The 27,889-nt window shown below is 40.8% G+C and overlaps 3 protein-coding genes across 6 annotated transcripts; 2 read left to right on the top strand and 1 right to left on the bottom strand.

Annotated features, from left to right (window-relative positions):
- Positions 1-1,234: 1,234 nt before the first annotated feature.
- slc19a2 (solute carrier family 19 member 2) lies at positions 1,235-10,788 on the top strand. 2 transcript variants are annotated; one of them, XM_032555993.1, is made up of 6 exons: positions 1,235-1,415; positions 4,723-5,253; positions 5,330-5,576; positions 6,479-6,671; positions 6,953-7,094; positions 7,185-10,788. In XM_032555993.1, the coding sequence occupies exons 1-6, from the start codon at positions 1,293-1,295 to the stop codon at positions 7,326-7,328; spliced, it is 1,380 nt and encodes a 459-aa protein (XP_032411884.1). In that variant the 5' UTR covers positions 1,235-1,292; the 3' UTR covers positions 7,329-10,788. The 2 variants fall into 2 exon arrangements, with proteins under 2 accessions (XP_032411884.1, XP_032411885.1); XM_032555994.1 differs by having other exon boundaries at positions 5,411-5,576.
- Positions 10,789-11,204: 416 nt separating this feature from the next.
- On the bottom strand, positions 11,205-13,620 carry arl6ip6 (ADP-ribosylation factor-like 6 interacting protein 6). The gene is made up of 4 exons (XM_032556026.1): positions 13,291-13,620; positions 13,151-13,204; positions 12,023-12,155; positions 11,205-11,947 (listed from the first exon to the last, which is right to left on the bottom strand). Exons 1-4 carry the CDS (start codon positions 13,436-13,438, stop codon positions 11,854-11,856), a joined length of 429 nt encoding a protein of 142 aa, XP_032411917.1. The 5' UTR covers positions 13,439-13,620; the 3' UTR covers positions 11,205-11,853.
- Positions 13,621-14,877: 1,257 nt separating this feature from the next.
- On the top strand, positions 14,878-27,813 carry arhgap1 (Rho GTPase activating protein 1). Of its 3 annotated transcripts, none has more exons than XM_032555984.1 (13): positions 14,878-14,998; positions 20,627-20,797; positions 20,879-20,977; positions 21,067-21,154; positions 21,523-21,654; positions 22,128-22,214; positions 22,606-22,704; positions 22,796-22,903; positions 22,983-23,059; positions 23,201-23,278; positions 23,742-23,870; positions 24,162-24,265; positions 24,340-27,813. In XM_032555984.1, exons 2-13 carry the CDS (start codon positions 20,674-20,676, stop codon positions 24,505-24,507), a joined length of 1,293 nt encoding a protein of 430 aa, XP_032411875.1. In that variant the 5' UTR covers positions 14,878-14,998; positions 20,627-20,673; the 3' UTR covers positions 24,508-27,813. The 3 variants fall into 3 exon arrangements, with proteins under 3 accessions (XP_032411875.1, XP_032411876.1, XP_032411874.1); XM_032555985.1 differs by having other exon boundaries at positions 14,911-15,010; XM_032555983.1 differs by lacking the exon at positions 14,878-14,998 and adding an exon at positions 17,598-18,089.
- Positions 27,814-27,889: the final 76 nt, after the last annotated feature.

Here is a 27,889-nt window from a genome sequence, read left to right on the forward strand (position 1 = left end):
AACCTTTTGTCTTTTCGTGTTTCTGGTACGCCGATAAATGTGATGCACAAGCAACATCCACAGCATCAACGTTTTGAGTGATTGCATGGATTTATGGTAATGTTTAGCTGTTTTTTCCAGTCTTTATTGAAAATTAAAAGAAAATAACATGACAAGGCACACATTAGTAATAAAAAAAAGCTTATGATAAACTGAGCAGAAAAAATAAATAAAAAAGAATACAGCCAGAAACTAACTGTGAGGAAAGTAAAACAAAATGTCACAAATGCGAGACAAATTTCAAATCTTAAATTGATATTAACATATTGGTATAAAGATTGGGCTTTTGTGATGTTCCAACGTTCCACACTCTTAAATAAAATCTTTTCACTTGAAAAATGGAGGTGATTTTTACAAAGCAGTATTTGTGAATAAAACTTAGCCAGAGCATTAAATATATCTTAATTTAACTCTTCAGCCCCTGTTAGAAGACCACATTTTCTTATATTAAAACTTAAAGATGGAATAGATATCTTTTGAAAATCGTTCTAAAAACATTCATGAAGTCGCAATTGAAAAAAAGGTGTGTTGTCTCAAAATCTCAGCCACAAAACGCACAGGAATCGATATTTATTTTTAATTTCTTTTGCAGAAAATCATTCTAGGGAAATTAATATCTTTTTTTTCGTGCGAGCGGAATAGAAAGCTATTAGGTTCTTATTTTCTTTAGATGATTTTTAAACAAATGTTTTCTTCTTGGGGTAGAGGAGAAAGAAACTGATGAGTTTTTGTAACATTATTTTGTCAATATATTGTTTTGATTAAAATTTGATTCATTAATTACAGGCGCTCTCATTGACTGGATAATTTTTTTTTTTTTATCAAATCCCACCACTAATCATAAAAAGTATTGAGTTGATTTGAGGTGTGACGCTCATATTTGAAGATTTTGCTATGAACAGACAACATTATATAAAATCCCAATAAAATATGTGGAAGTTTGTGATTTGTGACCAAATAAAAGATTACATAAAGGAACTGTTTTTTTCTAAAACGAACCCTTTAAAACTGATCAGTTTATTTTTATTCTAGCTCAGGAAGAGCAACTCCTTTAGCTGCAGTTCCTCTTCAGAACAGCTGGGGGCGGTAATTTACTCGAACCAGATTATTGAGAGAAAAAAACGAGAGAAACCGTAGAAGCAGAAGCGCTGTAGGTGGCGGTAATGCGCACCATTAAGTTGCTTGCCAACCGCCATTAAAAACAAAAAGAAGAAGAAGCAGAAGCGCTGGAGGTCGAAACGAACTGGTCCACGATGTCCGCGGTGTATCCCACTGTCCTGCTGTGTGTGTACGGCTTCTTCTCCAGCCTGCGGCCGTCGGAACCTTTCCTTACCGCTTACCTGATGGGACCGGACAAGAACCTGACGGAGACCCAGGTGAGGTTGCCCTGCTGTGGGTCACAGCTCCTCTTGCATCACTCTCCAGATTGTTTCCGCACGCGTTTGGACCCGACTGGTTCTGGACCCGCTTGTTCGCGGCTCCTTGCAGCTTCTCCGGTGAATGAAGTTATAGTTGTAAAGGACTTCCTGTTGTGTTTTTAAGAACCCACGTGCTACGCTGCACCGAATTGACGTTTCCCAGACGAACCCGACCTGCTGTGTAAACGCAGAGGTTCTGATCCAGTTCTTAACTTTTTATATTCTGCTTCCAGAGACGCACAGCTCCCTGTAATCCAGAGAGCAGACGGATCAAACCTGAGCTGAATTATTCTCCACTGAGAGCAGTTCCTTCATATAGAATTGTGTCCCTTTTAATAAATGACTTTATACAATCTGGTGTTATTTTAGATCTGTCATAATTTTGGATTTAACTGATTTTTTGGGGGGTTTTGTTTTGGGTGTGGATCATGAAAGGGAACCAAGAATTCCGTTCATCACAGTTTACTCATGAGCTAAAATTCCTGATTACATTTTCTACAGGAAAAAAAAAGGCCTTTAATACATGAAAATATAATGTACAAATATCTGCATGCTGATTCATGTGGTCTTTAGCATCGAGGTCAGTGACCAGTCCATCCAGCTGACCAGACGTGTTACTGGCTTGCAGAGCAGGAATGTATGGCTCTTAGGAAATCACTTTTTCTACATCCACATGTTCCTTCAGTTGTTGAGTTTCATTATGTTTCAATACACCAGTAACTGGATAAAAAAAAAAAGGAAACATGTGCTTTGATGTTCAAGGTATCCCCCAGAAAACTCACTAAGCCCGGTGGTTTAGTGAGTTAGGGCAGTCATTCATCCAGCTGCCCGTCACGTTTTTGAGTTAATAAATGTTTAAAGTTTACATGAAATTTAAAAATATCACTTGACAATTATGTGTTATTAAATGATTGGAAGATTAAGACCTGAACACAAACTATAAAGTCTTGAAAAAGGCAAAGATTTTAAAAAGACTTTAAAAAATAAGCGATGCTTAGCCTGGTGGGGGCACAAGGAAAGCCTGGTGGCCCGCCAGGCTTATAAAATACAGGGAAATCCTGATGTTTAAATATATCAAGTTGTATTGGTAAAATCTTGTAATTCATTCACTTTCCTTTGGCTTCAGAAACACTTGGAATGAAGTGGATTTTTTTGGCATTCATTTAAATTTTACACTCACTTCATTCACAATAAAACATACGTCCCTAAACTTGCTTGACTCTTTTAAGCCGCAGATAGAACAGGTTGTTGGTTGATCCATTTACACACTAAAAGTGTGTCAGGTTTTAATTTTGCTGCTAAAATAAAAATAAATTTGCTGTTATTTTGGTGCATCCTAAACGAAAACAGTTTTAGTCGCTGTTGTGGTAAATAAGCCGGAGTTTGGAAGGCGATTGTGTAAAACCAGCAGGTCCGGTGTGAGCCTGTGAGCAGCACTTCTCTGTTATAGTCGTACTGTTTGCAGCAGGAGGCTCAGACACACTTCATTCAGATTGGGATAATCTCTCCAAAAATGTCAGATTTCTTGTTAATCCTTTAAATAATGACCTTCATCAGGTCGTAACGTGGACCAGCAACAAATCTGTCAGCATGACATTGTTCTACTTTTGATCATGTAGCCGCATCATGTTATGTTTGCGGAAGAGAAGTAGTAGCTAATAGAAAACAAGGCAGAAGCATATGACTGTTCTATATCTAATGCAGTCGGTACTATAAAATTGTTACCATTTCCTGTGCTGTGGCGAAACATGTAACAGTTTTTGAGTGTCCTACTAACACAGATGTCGATTGGTTCAGAGCTCTACTTCACATCCTGCTGCTGGTTTTTGATTCGTAAGGTCTGACTTAAACAGCTAAAACCGAATTAAACTGATATAGATGCTTTAAAACTTTAGACAGAATTTATTCAGAACTTACTGAACAATAATGCCAAACCATAGTCTTAAGAAAATCTTTTGGTGTTCCACAAAGTCCAGTATTAGAAACCAAGTGTTTGCTGTGCATTTAACTGAAGTTTGGAGTCAGAATAAAAGGTGTAATTGTTGCTGACTGCAACTTCGAAATTGTAATCAGTTGTAATTAATTTTTGATGGATTTTAAATTTTTGACAAATTAGCACATGAATTAAACATACCGATCAATCTTTGGAGATTTTGTCTTTGGTCTTTTGGAAGCAATAAAATGTGAACAGTTTTCATTCTAGTCATTTCTTTGTAAATATTGCAAGTTTTGTGTGAATTTTTTTTTTCAGGAGGCTCATAATTTGACCTTGCTATATTGATTAAACTGGTATAAAAAATTATTTTCATTAACTAAATTAACAGCTTTTTTTTTATTTTTTTTTAGTTTTGTAGGAATTAATTATATCGAAAGCAGAGGCGAAGCCACACTGTGAAAAACTAATACTAAAATATAAATATGGAGTTGATTTCTAATTTCTATTAGCATCTTTATATTAGAGATTAGTGCAGTTAGCATAAAATAAACTGGCAACCCTCTAAGGTGCAACAATCCACTTAGCATGAAATGCAAATATCCTATAAAGATTAATGATGTGCATGTTTTTAAGTTCTATATTCAATTTAGGATTAAAAATATTTGTACATTTTGTATTGTCACAAATATTATAATGAAACTTGAAGGAATACATTTGGAACCAGAGGTTTACATACACCAATTAAAAAGACACGCTGTTTTTCTCACTCGTTCGCTCATACTTGTCTTTTCACATATGCAAACATTTTCAAAATTTGATCTTTTAACTGAGAAATCTCCTCGTGTGAGGCATAAATCCTCTTCTTACTCCAAGAGCTCATCGATGAGTCACCCAGAGGACATCTAAAGCTCTGCTCACTGCCTCAGTTGAGGTCAAGGGTCATGTTTAAGCAATAAGAAGGAAAGACTGCCTCCCATGAAGGTAAAAAGGAGCCTCCATGGGAGCATTTGAAGGCCAAAACTCCTACTGACCCACAAGAACAGAAAGACCCATCTCACATTTACTAAAAAAACATCTTGATGACCCCTAAGACTTCTGGGAAAAGTCCAATGAAACTGAAGCTACATTTCCAAGAAATGTAGCTTCAGTTTCATCTGAAGTTTTAGCTTCAGATGTAGCAAGACCAGATGCGTCTTGCTACATCTGGTGTAAAATTAACGCTAACCCCCTAATACTGGACTTAGCAGGTTTTCTGGGGGAAACTGTTTTTTTTTCTTTTCTTTTTATAATTCTACTAGTGTAAAAATCCATTTCTTGTGTTTTCTGCAGGTTGTCAATGAAATCTATCCCGTATGGACATATTCCTACCTCGCCCTATTGCTCCCGGTCTTCCTGGCTACAGACTACCTCTGCTACAAACCGGTGTTGGTACTGCAGGCCTGCAGCCTGGTACTGACCTACGCCATGCTCTGGAAGGCCCAGGGCATGCTGGCCATGCAACTGTTGGAGTTTTTCTTTGGGTTGGCCACAGCGTCGGAGGTGGCCTACTACTCCTACATCTACAGCGTGGTGGAGCCAGAGCTCTACCAGAGGGTGACCGGTTACTGCCGCAGCGTCACTCTGTTCGGCTCGGCCGCCGGGTCGCTCCTCGGTCAGCTCTTGCTGTCGTTGGCCAAAGCGGAGCTGGTGCACCTCGTTATCATTACGCTGGCGTCAGCCGCCGTGGCCTTCGTCGCCCCCTGGTTCCTCCCCATGCCCAAGAGGAGTTTGTTTTTCCACATGAGTCCAGGAGTAGTCGAGGAACCTGCAGCTGGCTGCAGCCCTGATAAGGCAGAGGATTCAGAAAGCAGAGCGCCCATGGTGAGAAATCTGCACGTCTTGACAACTTATTGAAAGTTTGTGTGTCGTGTAAAGAAGGGAACTCTTCCTCTTTCAGATATCCAGGTCATCTGAAGCAGCAGGTGGCAGCAGTGGGCTTGTGCATGTGTTAAGGATGCTTTTCCATGACTTCATGCAGTGCTACAGGTGTCGCCCCCTGCTGGCATGGTCGGTGTGGTGGGCCCTGGCCACATGTGGCTACTTCCAGATCATCAACTACGCTCAGGCTCTGTGGGAGACGTTCTATTCATCCCAACACCACGAAATCTACAACGGCTACGTAGAGACGCTGTCCACGCTGCTCGGTACGTCTTCTGCTTTCATTTCTGAATTTCCAGACCGGTGTTTCTCAAATGTCAAGACTTGACAAGTCAATCCAATCTAACTCACAGCTTCTGGAAGTAGACTTTTATTTTGACGTAAGACAGAAAGTACTATTAGATTTTTTTTAACATGCTGGTTATTGAAAGCTGTTTTAAGGACCCCATAACAACACTTTAATGGTCCCATTTTGGCTTGACAATGGAAGAAATAGACAAGAAGTGATTACTAAACAGTGCAACAATCCCTCAACAAATTGTTAGTAGCTAACTGCTACAACCCCATGTTCAACATGGAAGGATTTTGACCAGTCAAGCCACACTTTGATGATTCTTCACTGGACAGACATTCTTTCACAGTTAAGGTTAAACAGTTTAAGATTCTCAAAACTTCCTCAACTTGTAAAGGTACAAATTGGAAACAAGCCTAGCACCTTAGCAGGGCTAATGTTAGCTAAATTGTTGTCAATCCTCAAAATGAATGAGCTGCAGAAATGTGAGATGTTATAAATATTCCAGCTGTGAGCACACTTCCTCTAATCTGCTGATGCGCTAATAGAAGAGCTAGCTTTTCATTTAGCGTTTTTGCTAACTTTGAAAGTGCTTAGTGCAATTAGTTCCACTAAAATATTTTTTCTGAATAAATCCTAAAGCACTTCATTTACTTCTAATGAAAACTACCAAAAGTAACCTGGACTGTTTTAATCAAACAGGGTTAACTTGATCCCCTTGATGTGACAACCACTTTCTTTTTTTAATCACAGCCGTCTAAAGGGGAGTAAATACTTTTCTACGGCACTACAACAAAATCACATTCAGAAAAAAAGTGATTTCTTCATCCCTAGTTATTCTGAGTCCAGATGTCTGAGCCGTGTCGTGTCCCGCAGGCGCTCTGGCTGCTCTGCTGGTGGGCTGCCTCCCAGTGGACTGGACCCACTGGGGAGAGCTGCTCCTGTGGGTCCTCTCCCTCCTCATGGCCGCCTGCGTTTTCATCATGACCCTGCTGAAGAACATCTGGGTGAGCTACGGCTCCTACGTCATCTTCAGGACCATCTACATGCTTCTCATCACCGTGGCAACGTGAGTCTAACATGGCGTGGAACACCACAGTGTGAGGAGGAAGCGTCAGAATCTGATTTTGAGCGATTCTTTGGTACCTTTAGAAAGAAAAGGGGGAAGGCAGAAAGGAGAAGTGTGTCTCGGTGAATCCAGATTGCAGCAAGTAGTCTGTTGCTCCATCTGAAGCTTGCTGCTGTTTCAACATGAAGCACCTGCAGCTTCTTCTGCAGCGTGTCACTGTAGATGAGGAGGAGTGCAGTACAGTACTGTGCTTCGTTTCAGCGTTGCTCCCTGACCTCCAGGTACCAGATAGCGGCCAGCCTCAGCATGCAGAGATACGCTCTGGTGTTTGGAGTCAACACGTTCGGAGCCCTGCTGCTCGGGACTCTGATCACCGTGGTCGTGGTGGACTCAGCCGGACTCGGCCTTGATGTCGTCACTCAGGTAACGTGTCGGCTGTTTGGTGATGTGGAGAAAGCTTTGCTGATGCCAGGATTGCGTTTGACGGCCGCCTGTTTGGTCTCGCCCCCTCAGTTTTTCATCTACGGAGGCTACTTCGCAGTCATCTCGGTGGTCTTCCTCCTGGCCGGCCTCTACAGACTCTTCTCCTCCAGGCGGACCATGCAGGAAGTGAACGGAGAGTCCAGCCCTCCTCCAAACGGTGCCGTGACACAGTGAATGATTCACCTAAACGCTTTGAAAGGACTTTGAATCACTTTCTCGGAACAAACTGAATGGTGCACTTTTCATGATGTCCTCATATGCTGAAGTGGGCTGGACCTGAACTTCTTGTTCCACCAAAGTATTAATGATCCAAGTTTTCCTCTGAGCCCAGTAATTTCAGGTCTGAGTGACGCAGACCTGAAATTTAACCACAGAAGTCAGTGGGTTGGTTTTCAACAGAAATAAAAGCAACTATATTAAGATTTTTTATATATTGGTCAGGTTTTTTGGCCTTACAGTGGACTCCCACTTATTACTGATTCAGTATTTGCAGATTTTCAGTGGGATGCAGCACCAACATTTGGTGTTTAAACTATTAAAATACAGTTAGAGGAGGTTTGATTTTGCACTCCATCTTAATTTCTAAATGTGAGATATTCATTGATGCCTTAATGGAAACAAAGATGGAAAATCAAACCTGTAAACAAACCATTTTTTTAACAATAGTTATTAGAATGCACATTAAAATGTGCTTATCTCTCTTGTGATTTTATTTAATTCAATATTATTGCTGAAAGCTTTTTATTACATTCCATTTCCCTTCGTTTTCCACAGCTTTTAGAAACTGTTCCAGCTTTCTGCCTCCTGGGGGCGCTAGTGCCTGGAACTGGTTAAAGTCGGTTATTTTCCTGATCACTCTGGGAGTTTATAAAACTGCTTAACTCAGCCGGGTGACGCATATGGTGGCATAATGAACAGCGACCAATAGTTATTTAGCTTCTGCAGCTCTCGGCAGCGTTTATAGCGACTTTGTGACCTCTACTGTCACAGATGGAGGAATGAATGGGATGGCTAAAACAAGATTCAGATGATGTCTCTAAAGCATGCTGGATTTTCACCTAATTATCAGGTGACCAACTCGTATCTGAACAGCTTTTATTAATGAGGGCCTTTTCTTCACGTCTATCAACTCAAATGGTTAAAAACAAAATATTTAATGCTTTTTTTATGATTCATCCTTGTCACATTATCATATTTATAAATAACTAGTATGTTTACATATTTTTATTTTTTTAACTTTGACCGTATTGATGAAGCACAGGTTTGTCATAAACATGGTTAAGGAAGAGAAACATGCCATTTTTAAGGTGGTACTTGGGAGTCAGTTCACTATTTGCAAAATATTTTTATATAACTGTTTACATTTTGTCTCAGCAGGTACAATTTAACAAGGTGCACATATTGGTGATTATGTGGACTATATAATATGGAATATTTCACATTTTCTTGGGAGTTTGGAAAATATCCTTTAGTTACAGAATGACCATCTCAGATGTTGGAATCCCAGACAAGCCCCCAAAAAATGACCAGCCAAAAAAGATTTTAAAAAAGTGTGTTGCACTGGCATATGGGAAAAGTCAAAGCAGTCAGTGTGACTGCAGTCTTAGTACTCAGATTATGAGAGTCTAAAAATTGTCACCATTGCTTATTGATCAGGAGCATCTCAGGAGTCTCAGTTCTAAATGGTGAAATTACTTGAATTACAGCATGTTGTAGAAACGCATCATCAGAACCTTATTTTATTCCTATTCATAATGCAGTAATTGGGAGTAAAGTGTGCATAAAATGCACTGAGTATATTGCAGCGATGGATTAGATTACTAAAGATGGTAGATATCAACTGTCCTAGGTTACATTTATTATATAAAAAAATACTGTCTGATCTAATGCTTCGTACTGTTACAGATTCATGTTTTAGATAAATTAAGGTTGGCACAAATTGACAGGAAAACATTATCTAGTGTTTTTTGGGCTGTAATAGAAACCAAATCAACTACAGTACCATTTTAAGTGTTCTACCATTTACCAGCCAAAATGACTTCATATGACTGTAAATGTGTTTTTTTCTCTTTCTGTGAATCCGTAGACTGTAATGCACTAATTAACAAAGTCGTATGCTTCCATGTTGGAAGTAGTGGTACTGAGAAGCACAATTAATGTTGGCAGGTTTGCACTGAACACTACATGGTGAAACTTGAAATGATCCCCTCCTCCTTTGTCATTTGGTGTTTTAAGTACCTTAAAAATTTTAGCTGCTTTTCGTTTTTGTTTAGTTGATGACAGATTGCACTGAAAAGCTGCTTTAAAATACATAAGTGAAGATAAATGTGCAGTAAGCAGAAGTAATTGTGTTTCTACTTTGCTTCTTTTGTCACAGGTAAATATTTCAGATAATTAGACAAACATAATCTGAAGAAAAATAATGCCAGCTTTCAAATGAGTCCATTTTAGGGGAAAATGATCCAACCTAACGTGTGAAAACTATTCACCCTCTCACCTTATGTCATAAATTCTTTATGAAAACAAAAACGCATTTTTGGGAAAGTTTTCTAAGCCATGTCTTATCTCCAGAAACAATTCACATGTGAAGGCCATTAATGCAGCTAAATTCAGATTGACCCAAAATTCCAGCAGTAAAGAGTTGAACAACCAGTTGTCATGATTAGAGGTGATTATTTGTTCTACAGGCTCAGGTTAGTTCATACCATTCTTCTTTTTAATAACTAAAATCCTCATTTAAAGTCTGCTTTATCTTTTTATTCAGATTATCTGTGAACCTGAAGATAGTTTAATCTGAAATAGGGGTGTACCGATTGCCGATCTTTAAAAAGCCTGCGTAGCAAACGAAGCGTAGCATCAAAGCTGTTAAATTGCCAGCAGTGGAGCGATTATCGCTAACAAAGCGCGTGTAGACTTGACCTGGTGGGCGTGTCTGTCTGTCTGTCTCCTCCCTCATGGGACAGTAGCTGATTTTCAAACCTTTACTTACTTTGTCACGCAAATATCGGCCCAACGCGATCTTAAAATTGAGGAAATCGAGGCCAGTTTTATGGCCAGGCGAGTTATCGGTGCACCCCTGATCTGAAACGTTCATGTCTGTCAAACAAAAACGGCTCCAGTTTATGAAGAGGCATTTCTTGTAGACAAAAACATATTAAACTTTTTGTTTCACCGTTGCCAGGAGTTCGTATGTGATGACGCAAAACGACCAAATGAATTTTGATATAATCAGAGAATATAATGCATATCCCAGAATTCCTTGCTGTACCAGCTTAACTACGGAGACTGTAGTTTCTGTTGTCTCGTCTGACACATGAATGTACAACTAGACACTACTCCTTTAATCACTAGTCTCTAGATTTAGAGACGTCTAATTGAGTTGCAGTGTTCGCCTTATAATTTATTTCCATGCCTATTTATTTTTCTTCTGTAATCTGTTGATGCTTTGAATTAAATGTTTCAGGCTCTTGCAAACTTGTCGAACAAACTTCACTGTTAACATGAAATTCGCTCTCTATATGCTGTAGGGCAATTAATTTAATATATGCAAAAGACAACCAAATGCTTTTTATACAATGTAAAAATGTCATTTTGTAATGTCATATATATTGAATAAATTCTTTTTATACATGTGGTTATTGTGTTTCATTTGTTATCTGAACAGGTGTGTGTGTGTGTGTGTGTGTGTGTGTGCAATCAGTCTTTTTCCTGATATTTAAGACAAGCTTAACAATAAACACAAAAATGGTTTTCAGGCATTGATTCTCCATCTTTGTTTTGTTCGGTTTACCCTCAATCCAGTCAGGTCTGTTAAAACATGCCGCCCCCAGGCAAGCATGACTCTGCCACTCCCGTGCCTCAACACTAATGGGACTGGGCAGGGCGACGAAGAGCCTGATATAAAGAAACTCGAGAACAAATTAAATGACATTTATCCATCTGGAGAAGGTTACAAAATTACTAAAAGAACCATATTAAATTCTGTTTGATTTGAAACAAACTTTGTCAAATTAAAAGAAAACCAGAAAGAACCTGCAAGTACACGTGAAATACTTTTTCACAGCAACTTACCAGCTGTTGAATGATGTGTTTATTGAAAGAAAAGAGCAGGAAAAGAAATATTTAACCCTCTGAACCACAAAACTGCCCTAATTCTGATATTCGAATGACTGATTGGTTCACACCGATTTCCTTAATTCTGGGTCATCGGCGATTGGCCAATCCTCTTTTGTTCTGCCATGAGAGGACTGACTGACAGGCCAGCCCACCAGTGGTGTGTCAGCCACCCTGCTCTTGATAATGTAACGACTTTGTCAGAAAAACAAAATTGGTATCGGCCAAAAAAATCAAAAACTGTAGGTCAACCTTTTAAAGGATTGGTGATCAGTGAGAAAACGAAGCAACGGTTCACCTCAATAAAAAAGAACCAAGGGAAACAAAAGACGAACAAAATGACTTGAATGTTTCTTTATACTCATAAAAATAGAGAGAATTGAATGTGAATACAGCAATAAATGGTAAAAAAAAAAAAAAAGTACAATATTCCAAATTGCAACTGTAGAATTTCCAGGTTCGCCCATGTTCCCAAGGCTCTAATGCTAGATCCCTTATCTTGTCATACAGAAATATAAATAAAAAGTCCAAAAGTCTCATACAGAGTGAATTGTCTTCAGGTCTCTGTGCAGCTGAGAACGAAGCCTCAGGAGAGGCTCCAGATGAGAGTCAGGGTGACCAGGATGCCATTCAGAACGGCTAGTCCAGGGATCACATTGAATCCGTGGCTGGAAGGGTCTCTGCCGCAAACAGACACAATAAATGTCATCCAGTAAGTAAAGCTGAACACATGTGCAGCTTCAACTCTGCAGTACCTGAAATCAAGCAGAGACAGGAGGCTGGGGAAGGCCATGCCAGGCTGGTACGAGTCCAGCTGAGTGAGAGTCCACGAGAAGATACAGGAGATGCAGCCGGCAACAGTTGAGATTATCAGGATGCTCCAGAAACCTGGAACACACAGGTGACTGGTCACTGGTTACTGGCTTATTGATTTTGACGCCATGTTTAGCGACTTTTCAGACAGAAAAATCACCATCGGCAAAAATTGAAATCGGCAGGTCAGCGAAATCGACAGGTCAGTGTAATTGGTGTTATGGGGATTTATGAGGATTTCAGTTACTTGTACCAGGGTGTGTTAGGAGAGGAAATCAGAATGTGTGAGCCTCTTGGTACAAGATTATTTGGTGCAAGTGCAAATTATCAGACACATAGATCGATTATAAGGTAGAGATGCACGACATTGGATTTTTGGTCAATATCCGATGTGCCGAAAACTCATTTGGCCGCTAACAGATACCAATACTTTTTTCCTATACCTTCTTGCTGAAACTATATGGCTTTCTCTACTGTGGAATTAAAATATTGTCTTTGTCAATGTAGCCTGCTACCAAATGCAAAATGCTAAAAAGGTCGCTGAAAATGATGGAACAAGTTCAGCTTGTATTATGTTTAATGTCACATTTACATTTGCTCTCTAAGACAATGACAACACTCAACCAGTGCAAATTTCATGCTGCAGGCATCGTTGTCACTGGTTTGTCATATAAAATCAGCGCCTTTTATATCGGTGAGTTATTTTGATGGAATGGCTGACGTCCGATGTTAAATTTTACAGCTAATATTGGCCGACACCGATACCATCCCGATAATATCATGCATCCCTAGTAAAAGGAATTTATTTTTTGGTGCATTTTCCGGAGTATCTTAATTTTTATCTTAAAATCAAACAAAGACGTTAATATCTATCTGACAGGGCCAGAGAGGTTATATGTAATTTTGACTTATATCAAAACATTTTCATTCTGTGATCATTGCTGTTGGCCTTGTGGAATTTATACAAAATTATAAATATTATATGATCTTCATGTTTCTATAACAAACTTTAGTTTATATAATTGGAACATAAAGTCTTGATGGCCTTTAAGGAACCCTGGGATACTCACCCAGGATCGTCTCTTCAGTCCCATTCTCGCCTCTCAGCCTCTCCGCCCGCAGGTCTGAAACATTCAGGTCAGAGGTCAGCGTGAGAACGTAACAGCTGGAGACCAAACCCTAACTCAGCGAGCTTTGGAGCCGTGTCTACCTCTCAGGATGGGATAGGTGAGAGCGCAGAAGGCACCCACAGCAAGCATCGCAACAGCCGAGCCCAGAACCGAGAAGGTGGCTTTGAGCCACGGTGTGAGCCCGCTGCTCCGCAGCCTCCCACTCCCACTGACCCCGGGTGTGGACATGACCCTCTCGGCGCCCCGAGAGCTCCGGATGCGGTCTGATCGCTGTGCAGGTCGGGCCGTGCTGAAGGACGCCCCTTCCCGGCGTGTCAGAGCGCTTCTGTCGCTGGTTCTGAACCGGTTCTCTGAGACCTAACCTTGATCCGCATCACATCCGGGAACTAGCGTACCTGCCTGAGCACTTCCGCCCAACAAGATTGTCCTGTAGGAGTTTCCGTAACCGGCTTTCATGGCTTAAAATATAAAGGTGTTAAAACATTACAGCGAGTTGCAAAAGTGTTCTCTACTATATTTAGTCACATCTATGATCTATAAGGATTTTAAATCGTAAATCAGCATACAGTAGTGTAACATTATAAAGTTAAAGCAAATGTAACTCTGAAAAGTGTGGCGTGCATTACATTCACCCTCTTTAGCAGCTAAATTAAATTCATATTTGAGGTGTTTGTAAAGTGACACAGTCAAACTTTTAGCAATAACAGAGAATAAAATGGGGAGTCACCTTTCATATCATAGCTGTCATATGTTCACTGTGTAATTCTTTCATTTATAAATGCCAACTTTTCACTAGCAAGCTAAATGTGGCGACAAACAACTAAGTTAAAAAAAAAAGGGTTTAGCTAACATGCTAAACACAAACGTGCTAACTTTATTTAGTGTTTTACGCTAATGTATAATCTTCTACCTAAATAGTTTGAAGCTAAGTGGTGGTGAGGTATGTAGTTTCTAAACTAAATATGCATCTTGTTAATTAAATATTTACTTTGAAACTGTATAAATGAATTACAATATGGTGAAAATATTACTTTTAGATACCCCGATTAATTGTGGTGAATTTTTATTTTGGAGATTTTATTAGCTTTACTGGCCTTTATTTAATAGTGAACTGACAGGAAAGTGGGTAATGAGAGAAGGGGGAAGGCATGTGGCAAAGGTCACCAGGTTGGGAATTGAACCAGCGACGACTAAGGCCTCCATTTGTGGGTTGTGTTTAACCCCCCTGCCACCACAGCACCCCATTGTGGTGAATTTTGACTGTAGCATTACAAAAGGCATCCAGATACAACAGATACAAGGAGATGATTTGGATCACATATATTTATGTGAAAAATGGTCTAACAAAAATCTAAATGAGAATCTGTGGCAAGACTTGAATACTGATATTCAGGAGTGGCTGTGCCTAACATTTATTTGTTAAAAATAGGTAAACTGCTGATTCTTTCGATTATTTATTTTCCAGCAGTCCAGCGTGTCTCATAAAATTCTATAAAAATACATTAAGTTTTGTTGTTGGAATATGAATAAATGCTTACATTGTTAAAAGGGTGTGAATAAACAGTAGAGGGCGCACTTGTCCTTGAGTTTGGAAGGGGGCGAGTTCTCTGTTGTTAAGTTATTTTATTTTGACAGGTACAGCTTGACGGAACGACGACTTCCTGCCTGTACTTTGAAACGAACCGGATGAGCGGTTTACGCAGCGTCGTATGTGTGACAGGAACGACGACGTCAGGCAGCTCAGACCGTGTCGGCTGAATCCAGAGAGACCGTCCGAGAGATAACGCGGTAAATAATCATAATTTATGTCTTCTTTGACGGTAGAAACCGCTTTATTAAAACCGAATGAAGTTGAATCCGAAATATTTCATCAAGCTTTGCGGCTGCCGCTGCTTCCTGTATCTATGTGCAGGCTGTTTATTTTTATTTTTTTCTACATGTTGGTTTGTTGTGATGAGGTTTAGCCACACTGGACGTATTTACACTCATTCTAGTGACTTTAGCCTTGAATTTCGTCCAGTGTGTGAAAACAGGTTTTATGACACAAAGGTCAATTATCTAATACTGGCTTTGTAGCTTCGTAGCTTATGTGGCTAACTTAGCATTTTTACAGCCCAGCTGCTCTTGATGGCTGATGTGTTGGCGCTGATCTATTCAGACGTGCTGCAGCTTTATCTGAATGCTTTCTGTACAAAGGAACTTCCGGATGATATTTTAATGTACCCTTTTAAGGTTGGTTTTGGTTACCTATAGATACCTCTAGATCTATAACCACTCAGCAGTGGTCAAAGCAGAGATGGATCAATAACGCCCCATAATTGTTTAAAGATTTTGCAACACCACTTGCATTGTGTAAAAGTGAAAATTTACATCGTCCTAGAACTGTTAGCAAAACGCAAAAGTTTTGTTAACAACAAAATCCACAATGGAACAATAAAGGTCTCAGTGGAACAGCAGAAGATGCAGCAACAAGAACCACGACTCCACAGCAAAAAATCGCAAACTATAATCGCAAACTGGATTTTGTTGACCTTCCAGAGGTCTGCTCCCTCCAAGGTTGTCCAGTGTTCTATGATATATATTCTTGACCTTGTGGCTTTCTTCCTCCATCCTCATCACTTCTGTCATCACCATCTCGTTCCTCTCCTTCTGGTTATTCTTGGACCAGAACTGAGGTTCTTCTTCCATTTCTAGACCAGTTCTTTCTGTCTGGACCCTGCTCTTCTTTTGTGTTGCAGACGACTGATGGCTTGGTCAACCACAGATCATGCTTTCCTATTCCGGCCTGTCAGAATGTTTGTGTTCCTTATAGTCTGGTCAGTGCACTCTATCAAGTCTAGAATTAGATAATCTTTTCTTGCTTGTAGCCCAAAGTTATGGGTTGACAAAGACTCAATGCTATGTCTGGTACTGGTGGTAAAATAAAGACAGAGGGGGTTCTCGAGACACCCCTCACCAAGGGCTTATACCTGCCTGTCCAAATATACCTTAATATGTATTATTATGCACATTATAAATTGTTTTAGATGCTACTATCTACAGTCTTCCTCATCTCCATTCTTGGGCCAAAGACAATTAATGGCGCTTCTGGATTGGCTGCTTTGCAGATGCCAGCCGTTCTTGTATCAGGTAGCATTGCGGCTAGGTATTTCAGAAAAGGCTCATTTTTTTCCCAAATAAGTTTGAGAAAAATTATTTGGAGAAATCAGCGAACAGGTGGGATACACCGCAGTGCAAAACCGCAATGGGAGATGTGGCAGCCATTTGGGTCGAAACAAAAACTGATCTGTGTAATAAAAACCTGTGGAAGTGTTGATAGTCATGAGGAAGTGTGGATTCAGTTGTTGAACAGTTAGTTGGAACCTAGGTTCCCAACAATATAACAGCCGTAGCCCATGTAGATATGAGTTACTCATTACATTTTCTCTGATTGTCAGACAGCAGAGTAGGTTGCCATGGTTTCTGATTAGATCTGGACAGCTTCCCAGTTTCAGTTTCAAGATAAAAATCCTAACATTAATGAACATCTTTAATGTTTTCTTAGGTTACTATTACTTGATTTATTTTTAGCCTCCTCCGATTAGTTTACTACAGAACAGAGGAATAATTTGCAGCTGTGAGGAAGTTGCAAAAATGAATGTTTAACACTTTGCTGTAGAAACGGAACTATGAACTTTCTAAATTCCTCTTAAACATTAGACTGTGTGTTTGTAAGATGCTTGACCGAGTTTGTAGAGCGACTCGACCTTGAGCCACGGATCTGTAGCACAGCTTGCATGACATCCTGTTCTTTTGCCTCACAGGCAAAATACCTCCAAACAACGCTAACGTGACTGTATGTCATAGAGCCCAGCAGACATAAATGCTGCCCCTAATATAAAAATGACCATTACCATTAAGTACTGCAGTTGTACTGCTTAACTGGACACAGTATTTGCATTTAATTATAGTTTTGAAGATATTTACGCGCTTATGGAAACAATTGTGTAAAAAGAAAAAAAAAAAAGGGAAAAATGTCAAAGTGCAATTTCCAGTTTATCTAGGGTGTCAGAATTTTTGACTATTCCGAACAATAAAGGTCGCCGAGGTGGTTAAAAAGCTCCTTGTGGCAGGGCCCCGGGGGTGGATGAGATTCGCCCGGAGTTCCTTAAGGCTCTGGAAGTTGCAGGGTTGTGTTGGCTGACGCGACTCTGCAACATTGCATGGACATCGGGGGCAGTTCCCCTGGATTGGCAGACTGGGGTGGTGGTCCCCCTGTTCAAAAAGGGGGGACCGGAGGGTGTGCTCCAATTACAGGGGGGTCTCACTCTTAAGGGTGAGAAGCTCGGTCATCCGGGAGGGACTCAGAGTAGAGCCGCTGCTCCTTCACTTCGAGAGGAGCCAGTTGAGGTGGCTCGGGTATCTGGTCAGGATGCCTCCTGGACAACAAGATTTAACGATGGGTGGAAACAACTCAAATTTTTCTTTGAGCCAGTAACATTCCTCCATCCATCCCAGGGTTTCAAAGGCTTTTTATGATGGCACCAGCTAAAACTCCACCTCTTTTAATAACACTGCAGCCTTTGTGTGTGAAGTTCTGACCAGAAAGAGTAAAGTGTGTAGCAACCTGATAAGTAACAAAGAGATAAAATGGTTCCGGCCCACCAGAACCAGCTGGACTTCACCTGTTTCACCTCTGAACGCAAACTGCACAGCTGAGTCATGTGGGAATGCGCTCGCAGCCCCTGCAGCGACCCGATGTGTGAGCACGCTCGCAACGAAAAGAGGAACCTGCTGCCATCGGCGTCACTCAACCTCCAAGACCTCGTCGGCCTTTACGGTTTCTCCGTTCTTCACTCAGGAGCAGAATGTGTGCAAACAGCTGCATTTCACTGTGTGGGTGAGTGTGTTTAGTCAGCAGCAATCAGCTGACTGGCTGTTGGTTTCTAGCAATGTTTATTTAAAGCAACATGCTGTCAGCCAGCATAACATCAAACAGCAGGGTGTGTGTATGTATGTGCGAGAATAAAGGAAGAACATGTGGGGGTTGGGAGATGAGAGTGTGGCGCGGGGACAGAGCTAATCTGAGGGAAGAAGGCGGGAGATGCTCCCATTATTTGGATGCAGATCCAGCATGCAGCAGTTTCAGGTTCACTGGCGGTAGCTGGAGCTGCTCCAGGCTCTTCTCTGGCTGCATGCTGTGGCCGTCAGAGAGGAGGAAGCACAGTGCAGTTGTTCAGCCATGTTCCAACGGCTGGATCTGTGTCAATCCTGGCCCAGCAGTCAAAATTCTGCCGTTCCTGGCGTTTCACCGAACACTATCGACACCTGATGGTACTTCCAACCTTGTCTCCATTCGCCACACAAATGCAACACAATAAAGCATTAATGCACAGTTAATGTATTTTCCATAATGCGACTCAAGGATAGAGAAGAAGCCCCATCACATAGATGACAGATTCTAGGATTGTGGTCATCCTGACCACCATGACACAGCCACCTCTATGCTGCACCGTCGGGTTCAGGTTCTCCTTGTTCAGCTTCCATGAAGGTTAAAGGTGTTCATCCTGTTGCTGATTGGACAGAGCTTTCTTATGAACTGTAGCCAGAAATAGCTGTGGGGTATCAGGCTTTTTAATGTCTTCTTTCCATCTCTATTCAGATTGAACTTGCTTGGATAGCTGAATCTGGACGTATTAGCAGATGTTTCGAACGTCCCCCCCACCTTCAATGTTGCCAAACTTAATCTGGACTACTGGCATCACCCAGGAGATGGCATGTCTGATGCTTTTGCAGATGGATCTTACGGTGCCTTTGATGACTTTGCAATCTCTCTGCATCCAGGCCTGAGTGGGTGCCACGCCCATAGACATGGGAGCATCGGAATGTTAGAACATCCTGCTCAGTCGATTCGGATCTGCTGCTCCTTCTTTCCGCGACATTGTCTGCAGTGTTCAGTTTCTCTCCCAGCATCTGTTCCATATGCTGGGTATTCTGCTTTCTCTTTGATTTTGAATAATCCAGCTGTTATGCAACAAAGCCCAGTTTTCAGCAGGATAAACAGCAGAACTTTCAGCGACCGCTTGAGAGAAACTAATATTAATATCATTCTGTCGTCGTTTCCCAGTAACTACAGCGAAGGAACTGAAAATCAGCCTCATTAGCAGATTTTCTGTGAACGCAGCTGATACATACTTCCTGTCTCCTGCTGTGGGTTCTCTACCAGGACACAGTCATGGACTGAGCCTCAGCAGTGACCATACTATTCATCAAATGAAGTTTTAGCCTAAAAAGTTGACAACAATAAACAATTTTCACCTTGTTTTTGGACAAAGTGATCATGTCATGTTAGTGACATGTTATGTTCCCCCCCCCTCCCTTTTCAAGTTTTCCCATCACTTTCAGTGAGCATTTGAGTCACTAAAATCTGCAGTTGACCTATTTACACTAGCATAGCATAGAATTTCTTCTATGGTTATTGGGCAGAATATTATATATTCCTCATTTTTTGTGTTTTGTCATTTTATAAAATGTATGTTTTCCCTAACTTGACCATTGGTGTGCATCGCTGACTAAAAAGTTGGGTATGCTGACAATAAAGTGCTATATTTAATGCAAGTTTATACTAAAGTGCTAATCATAAAGATTAGTTTGGCTAGCACTAATGTGCTATATCATCACTATTTAATAGAAGCTTATGCTAATGTGCTAATCATAAACAGCACTAACACTAAAGTGCTACTTTGTCACAGTGTTTAGCGGAAACCGAAGCGATGACATGAATCATAAGTTTTGGTTCAGCTAGCCCTAAAGTGCTATACAGTCCTGATATTTAGCAGAAGCTAATTATAAACATTAGTTTTGCTAATGCTAACGCACTATATGTCACTATATTTAGTGAAAGCTATTGTGCTACTCATAAATATTGGTTTAGCTAGCGCTAAATTGCTAACCTCAATTCACACTATATTTGCTTTGAACAACTTAAACCCTCGAACACCAATTTAATTTTGACATTATAATTGATGTGCTGTACAATGCCCGTAGACATTGCATTTATGTTTGTTTTGTTCTGTGTTTTGTTTTATTTTTTGTTTCTGTATGTTTCCTGGTTGAAGTAAAGTTACTGGGGGATTAAAAAAAAGAAGAAGAAAATTAATGGACCTGCTGCGTTAAAACTGGAACACAGATGTCAAACTTTATTCAACGGGAAGTTTACAAAACTACCAAGTAAATTGGCGCTTTAGTATTTATGCTGAAAAATGAACTCAGGAAGCTAAGTTTTTTTTTCTCAAACTTAGCAAAAGTGCTAAACAAAAACTAATGTTTATTTTGTGTTGTAATCCCATGAGTCTGATACTATCATCATCATCAGCTGAAGGGCATTCAGATCCTTAGCATGTTGCTACGGATCTGAGGCATCTCTGTGTCTTCCAGACTGTGTGAAGGTTTCCCAGACATCGCTGTCCCATCCTGTGTGTGGGATGTCTTCTGAGCTGCTGGTAGATCTGGGTGACGACCCTGCAACTGCACAGTTAGGACAGCTGAAGCTCTCCACCCTAGAGGACCAGCAGTGGCCGCCTGATGAGTCCTCACTTAGCAAATCAGGTGAGACAGACGTCCTGGTTTTTCTCCTCTGGTGGTGTTTTATCTCTCAGCTGTATTAACGTGTGGCTCCATGTGTTTCAGAGACGGAGAATTCCCAGGGCTTCGACCCCGGCTCTCCCCACCTGCCCTGGGACCATCCGTTCTACGACATAGCCAGGCATCAGATCATTGAGGTTGCAGGTAGGCTCTTTAATATTAAACTTCTGCTTGTTTGTTTCTGCTACAGTAAAGTGTGTGTAATATTGATGCTGTTTGATCTGGGTGTGTAGGCGATGACAACTTTGGCAGGAAGGTGATAGTGTTCAGCGCCTGCAGGTTGCCGCCGCAGCATCAGCTCGACCATCAGAAGCTGCTGATGTAAGTAACCCTGCACATCAACGCCGTTTAATGATGCGTCCATTTTTACTACCAGGTTGAAACTTACCAGAAATGTTTCAGTCTGGAATTTAATTCAAATGTTTCAAGGTATGGAAACGTATCTCTATACTTTCCACATCAAATTATCTAAGAATTGCATTCATCTGTCCATCCATCTATTTCTATGTCCAGTGTGGACATCATTGGCTGAGACAGATCTGATTGGTTTGGTTTTTCTGTCCAGTCTTCACTGAATATTACTGGTTTCATTTTACCCTTGAAACTAAGATGGCTGAATCAGAGCCCTACTGAATAAAATTCTATTGATTGTCTCCCTGATTGATGCCGAAGTGGTTTCTCACCTCCAGGTACCTTAAAGCCACTCTGGATCAGTACGTAGAGAGCGACTACACACTGATCTACTTCCATCATGGGCTGACCAGTGAAAACAAGCCTTCATTCGGCTGGCTTCGAGAAGCATACAAGGAGTTCGACCGGAAGTAGGTTCACTAGCTTAAAGGAATCCCTGCAGAGGTTCACAGGAAGGTCTTACACACAATCACCAGAAAACATCTAGTCGGCTTCCAACATTCTGGAACAGCCTTCAGTTTGAGTTCAGGGTTTTTCAGGCCTTTATAAGCATGGAGAAAATAAAGAAGATGGAAAAGATTTGTAATTACAAATCTATCTGCCATTACTTGATGGTGAGCTGCCATATTTTATATATTAAAATGAATCTAATGTACTGAGAAGCTCATCTGTAGATCCAGAGCTCCTAAATCTAAACAATAAAACCCCAACAACAAACTGAGACAATCCTTTGGTTGCATCCTGCTAACCCTGGTTCTCTTTATGACTGTGTGTTTAGAAACAAGTTCCTCAGTAAAAAGTGAGAAAGACTTGGTGACAAATAAAGTCAGGTCCACCTACTGAGACAGAATACTGAGTTTAAATCTGCTGGTTGTGTTTTCAGGTATAAGAAGAACATCAAGGCTCTGTACATCGTCCATCCCACCATGTTCATCAAGACTCTGCTGATCCTCTTCAAACCAATCATCAGGTTGGATTTGTAGGGAAAGATTTAAAACTGGGACTTAAGAAGAAAAATAGCGTGATAACCAAAGTGATGAGAACGTAGAAATTTGTAAAATGATAAATGATATCACCAAGTTGTCATATGGTCAATATTTTAGAGAAAGTTTGTGTACTGCCCTCTGCTGGTGAGAAGCTTTGTTGCTATGATGCGCCTTGTTCTAGTGTTTTGAATTCAAAGTATATAAGCCAGTGCTTGGTCTTACTAAAAATTGGGAGGCTAAAAGCCGGAATGAATTTTAGCTTAAAGGTTTCCACACTTATCCAGACAGTTTAATGCAGCTCTGCTCTGTATATGAATCACTTTTCATGCGTTGACCAGTGAGTGAATATGGTGTCCCTCTCTGTCCTGGTTGTAGTTTTAAGTTTGGCAGGAAGATTAACTACGTGAGCTACCTGAGTGAGCTGGAGGACGTGGTCAAGTGTGACCAGCTGGTCATCCCAACCCGTGTCAGAGAGTAAGAACTGACTGGCATTAGAACCCTCTGCAGACATTTGAATCTGGTTCTTCATCCCAAACTGAGCATGTTTACATCTGATCTGGATCAGGTATGACAACAAACTGAGAGCATCTCTGAAGCCCAGCTCGCTGCCCTCCATGTCTCCTCCTCATAGCCCCCCACTGCCCGAGCAGCTGTTTGGGGTTTCACTAGTCATGTAAGTTCACAACACAGAATCTCTCTGAATGTTTTTTGGTTTTGTTCATGGCTGACTTTTTTTTTGTTCTGTGTTCTAGGCTGAGACAGAAGGATCCAGATAACCATCTAGTTCCTGTAGTGATGAGAGACACGATTAGCTTCCTGTCAGAACAAGGTAACGCAAGAAATGGAGTGCTGCGTGTCTCATGTGGTGGAACAGACAATGCTGCTGTCTGAACAGGCAGCCGATGGTTGTTGGTCTGTAAAACAGACATTGAAAACCTTTGCTTCCTGTTCTCTGCTCTGTTCCTGTCAGGTTTGGATATTGAGGGGATCTTCAGGCGGTCCGCCAATGTGACTCTGGTGAAGGAGGTCCAACTCAAGTACAACTCTGGTACGAGTGGCAGGTCTTGGTGGCCAACTTTAAGTGAACCACCCCACTCCTCAGCCATGTCTTTTAAAGCTGGAGTGAACTGAGAAATCAGCTGATTTTTAGCTCTGATTAGGGGCCAACTGGTTGGAAACACATTAATAACTCCACATCTTTTGGGGTTAAGCTATTCCAAAATGGCTGCGTTAAACCCTGATAAAAGATTCTAAAGACAAGTTCAAACATCCAAGAATTTGTTTCTAATATTCAGTTATTTTATAGTTCTTAAACAGAAATCAGAATCAGCTAAAACTGGTATCTGGACATCTGAGCATTACAAAAATCAGAGATCAGAAATTTGCCAGAAAACTTTGATCGAACCAAGATCTACTGACAAGCAGTAATCTGCGGCTGTAGGTATGATGTTGTAGATCACTTTTTAATGTTGAGAATTTGTATTGATTGTCGTCTTCGGACTGTGATTTAGGAGCCACAGTGAACTTCAGAGACATGGAGGACGTTCACCTGGCCGCTGTCATACTAAAGACGTTTCTTCGAGAGCTTCCTGAGCCTCTGCTGACCTACCAGCTCTACAATGACATTGTCAACTTCACATGTAAGTTCAAGAATTGTTGTTAGAATGAGGATAAATCAATCTAATCCCTCATTCTCTGGAGGGCGACAGACTAGCAGGAATCCCAGAAGCTTATTTTCAGTCTAAAATGTTTTCAGGACTTTATTGCTTTTTGTGGAAACGGCTCAAAATCCAGCTTTTCTTACTAATTTTGCTCTTTACTCTTTACTCCCAAAGGGTTGCAGCAACCAGTTGTAATGTTTAAGGAATAACTGGTTAGACAGATTTGCTGGACACTTCCAATGAGTTTGACGGTTTCTTTGGTTTGTTCAGCTGTGTCCAGTGATAATCAGGCAGAAGTAATGAAAACTTTGGTGGAGTCTCTTCCAGAGGAGAACTACGCCTCACTGCGGTACCTCATCACATTCCTGGCTCGGGTACAACAACACACTCTTGAGAACAGTTCCACTTCAGTCCACCGGCTCCCACTAACGTGCGTTTCTTTTTCCAGGTGTCAGCCAACAGTGAAGTGAATAAGATGACCAACAGCAACCTGGCTGTGGTGTTTGGCCCAAACCTGCTGTGGGGGCGGGACAATGCCATGTCGCTCAGTGCTATTGGGCCAATCAACAACTTCACCAGAACCCTGCTGGACCAGCAGCATCTGGTTTTCACCTAATTCCCCCTCCCCCTTCTTCTTCTTCTTCTTGAGGTCTTCCATGCAGCCTGTGTTGCCATGGAGACCTCCCTTCTCTGCAGCATTTAAACATGAGCGCCACCAATTAGGAAGGACCTCCTGTACCAACACCACAAACCGTGGACCAATCGCATGTTGTTTCTTCTCTCCGACTCGTCCACTAGCATTGTCCTGTTGATTACCCCGCCTGTAGGCTGCATTCCTGTGTCCATGTGAGTCAGGCATGAATGAGTGAGACTGCAAAGAATTATCTTGGTAACAAAAATATGGAACAAAAACCATGCATTTATTTGCTCTCTCTAAGGTAATGTCCGGTTTCTTGCTCCCCTTTCTTGATTGGTGCCAAAAAAACTGCCTCACAAGCATGACCAAATGTCCTGTAGGAGAGTGATTTCTTAGCTGAAGTCAGGAGAGACCGTCACAACGGAGGTGGAAGTTTGTGTGTCTGCGACGGACTCAGGTTTACCTAAATAATTGTGAACTTGGTACTGAAATTGTGTCGACAATCTTCGGAGTGCTGTGGTCAAAGGGAGCCGTCGGGCGGCTTCGGTGTCATTTCTTGCAGATACCAAACCCGGCCGCTGGAGTAGAGTGTGGACTAGACCAAAAACATTTAACTAATTCTACCCTTGGATTTCTAGACCTTCTTCCCAGCCTGACATCATGTCGTTTTGTGGCTCGGTGACCGCTTCAGTCAGCAGTATTAGGTGGTGGAGAAACTTCCTGTTTCCTAGTAGGACGCAAATTTATTATCATCTTCATGTAGTAGAGATGTTTTGTTTCCATAGCAATACACAGGTTAGTCCCACGTTACTGTCATATTTCCTTATACAGTTGGCTTAAGTGATCTTTTATTGTTGGTAATACTCTCTTGGTTTTTATAGTCTTCCAGCGCCAAGTTGGTAAACTTCAGGCTGTGAGTAGGGAAAGTACAGCTCACCCTCATCGCCCCCTAAAGACCAGACATGATTGGATGGTGTCGACCTTTCTTTTTAGACTTTTATTACTAATAGAAGCACTTTTTTTTTTTTTTTTTTTTTTTTAGGTACATGACAGTAACTGCTTCTCATTCCAGCTGCCACAGAGGATCACCTTCAGTCCTACTGTAAGCAATACTTTCTACACGTTTTTCTTCACGTAGCATATTCAGCACGTTAATTACATAATGCTGTACGGATGTACAGTATGTCGTTAGTGTTTTTATTCCATGTGTTTGGGTTGCCTTATAACTCGTTTCATGCTGTGTGCCACCAATGGAGTTCATCCAAGTTGTACAATGTTTCTTTTGTTGTTTTTGTTTTTTAACTAAGTGCATACGGTTTTAAATCTCCACATATGCCTTAGTGGATTGCCCTCTTCCTTCAAGACAGCGGCTCCTTGCCTGCAGTTGAGCGTTGAGATCCAGAATCCTGGCTGGTCTTTTTAAAATTATTATTATTTTTTGGCCTACCATGTTTGACCTGATTAAATTTCCACCAAAACACAATTTTCTTCATAACTTTACCATCTAGTTTCAAGCCTATATTGTCTTTCAAGTTGTGTCCAGCGTGGTACCCCCTCTCCCCTTTGGGCTTCTGTTCACCATATCCGTAACTTCAATTAAAATTTTAGTCTTCTGACTATTTGCAGATTAGCTTTTATTAGAGCAAAATCAAGCACTTCCACTCACGGTTTAAATGTTGTGGGACGTATCAGGGCTGTTAAAAGACTTAATATTTCTTAACACTTAAGCTGTGTGAAGCAGAAGCGCCTGCAATACCTGCCAACATGTTGCTCCAATTTTTTTTGGTTTTTATTATTATTTATGACCTGAGGTTTTATTGTTTTACATCGTGTTGGACTCTGAAGCTTTTATTATCCGTTTATTATGCAGCTCATCCAAAGTATTCAGTGTCAAAGTGAAATCTTCATACATTCTAACCAACAGTCGTACAGAACCGATCGCCCGTCATGAATATGTCACCAAAATAATCTGCAACCTTTGAATATTTGTGATGTGACGTTGCTATGTTACCTAAAATGTTTGAAAAACACCAAAAGATGGGAAATTTTCTGCTCGACTGGAGCTAAAAGGAAAAAGCAGCAGCCGTTCCACCGGTGCCATGGTGACTGACATGCTCATGTTGTGGAGTGTGTGTGTTTGACTGTGTGTAGAAGTCATTAATTCAATGGATTTGTTAGGTGTGTGTGTAATCAGGTGACCACGTTGTAACTCCAGCATGGTGATTTTTGGATTTGTTCTTATTTGATCTGTGATGTGAAACGTCTTTTAAAAGTGCTGTTTTCCTCAAAAGTCCACACGCCCTGGCTAAAGTTCCATTCTTCATCTGTTTTATGTCCTTATTGCCCTTTTGACTGATTTCTAAACAGAAGTAAAGTCTCGTGAAAGGTGGAGAAATCATTTATACCGGTCTCTGAATTTCACCAGGGTGTATAGACTTTTGAAAACCGCAAAAAATTACTACAAAACAAGAAGAAAACCAAGTCGGAACAAGTTGTTTTTTTGTAGTTTTTTTTTTTAGAATTTATTCAAATAAATTCTGTTTGTGTGCTTGTGCCTTATTTGTGTTTTGCCAAGTGATTTTCCTCTTTACCCATCTTAAGTGACAGTGCGGCCATAGATTAAAATGACCAGAGCTGCATTCAGCAGAGCCTATGGTTTCCATGGAGATGTGAGCAGCGAAAAGCTCTGGTCTGAACTCGTGTTTGTTGAACACAGCTTGGCTGTAAAAAAAAAAAAAAAAGATTTCAGAATGAAGAACTTCATTTATCTACGTACAGAAACTGCAGCTGCTGAGAGGGTTACGCACTACGTTTTGATGGAAGCTGTACCATGTAGAGGTTCAAGGCCATCATGTTTACGTTTCTATAATGAGGATTGAAGAGAATTTATTATTCATCAGAAATGTCTGAAAAATAGATACTGTTCTGTTCAGTGGGGATTTCATGAAGGCAGCTTTTGCGTGCATGGATTCTCCGTACCGCTCTTCCTCCTCGATTCTGTGATCGGTTGCAGACCCATTCATCTCTGGATCTTTGTACTGTAATTGTATTTGACAGTAAACGTCACAGCTGTGGGAGGAGGTGTAGGTTTGAACTTTGACCTCCAGGCTAACTTGTTGATAACTCTGTGATTCTATTTTCTTAACTGTGGTTTTCCATCCTTTTACTTTTCATACATAGCACTGTGGATCTTCGCAGCGCTATATACGTATAATATATGATGTATAATATGATGTTGTATGATCCATGTATGTAAACGACCAATAAAAGAATGGTGAAAAGAAACTTTGGATTTTGGTTTTGTTCACAAATTTCTTTATTTATTCACACTAAAACATTTACTCATGTAATATTTATTTCA

Source organism: Xiphophorus hellerii, chromosome 24, assembly GCF_003331165.1.
Source record: "Xiphophorus hellerii strain 12219 chromosome 24, Xiphophorus_hellerii-4.1, whole genome shotgun sequence".
NCBI lineage: Eukaryota > Metazoa > Chordata > Actinopteri > Cyprinodontiformes > Poeciliidae > Xiphophorus > Xiphophorus hellerii.

Coding starts and splice junctions, on each gene's coding strand:
- arhgap1 (XM_032555983.1), top strand. CDS start 17,912: ATGTGGGAATGCGCTCGCAGCCCCTGCAGCGACCCGATGTGTGAGCAC. Junction 22,705..22,795: donor ATCCCAACCCGTGTCAGAGA/GTAAGAACTGAC, acceptor GATCTGGATCAG/GTATGACAACAAACTGAGAG. Junction 23,279..23,741: donor CCAACTCAAGTACAACTCTG/GTACGAGTGGCA, acceptor ACTGTGATTTAG/GAGCCACAGTGAACTTCAGA.
- slc19a2 (XM_032555993.1), top strand. CDS start 1,293: ATGTCCGCGGTGTATCCCACTGTCCTGCTGTGTGTGTACGGCTTCTTC. Junction 1,416..4,722: donor AGAACCTGACGGAGACCCAG/GTGAGGTTGCCC, acceptor TGTTTTCTGCAG/GTTGTCAATGAAATCTATCC. Junction 5,577..6,478: donor GACGCTGTCCACGCTGCTCG/GTACGTCTTCTG, acceptor CGTGTCCCGCAG/GCGCTCTGGCTGCTCTGCTG.
- arl6ip6 (XM_032556026.1), bottom strand. CDS start 13,438: ATGTCCACACCCGGGGTCAGTGGGAGTGGGAGGCTGCGGAGCAGCGGG. Junction 12,156..13,150: donor GACTGAAGAGACGATCCTGG/GTGAGTATCCCA, acceptor TGTGTGTTCCAG/GTTTCTGGAGCATCCTGATA. Junction 11,948..12,022: donor CTGTCTCTGCTTGATTTCAG/GTACTGCAGAGT, acceptor TGTTTGCGGCAG/AGACCCTTCCAGCCACGGAT.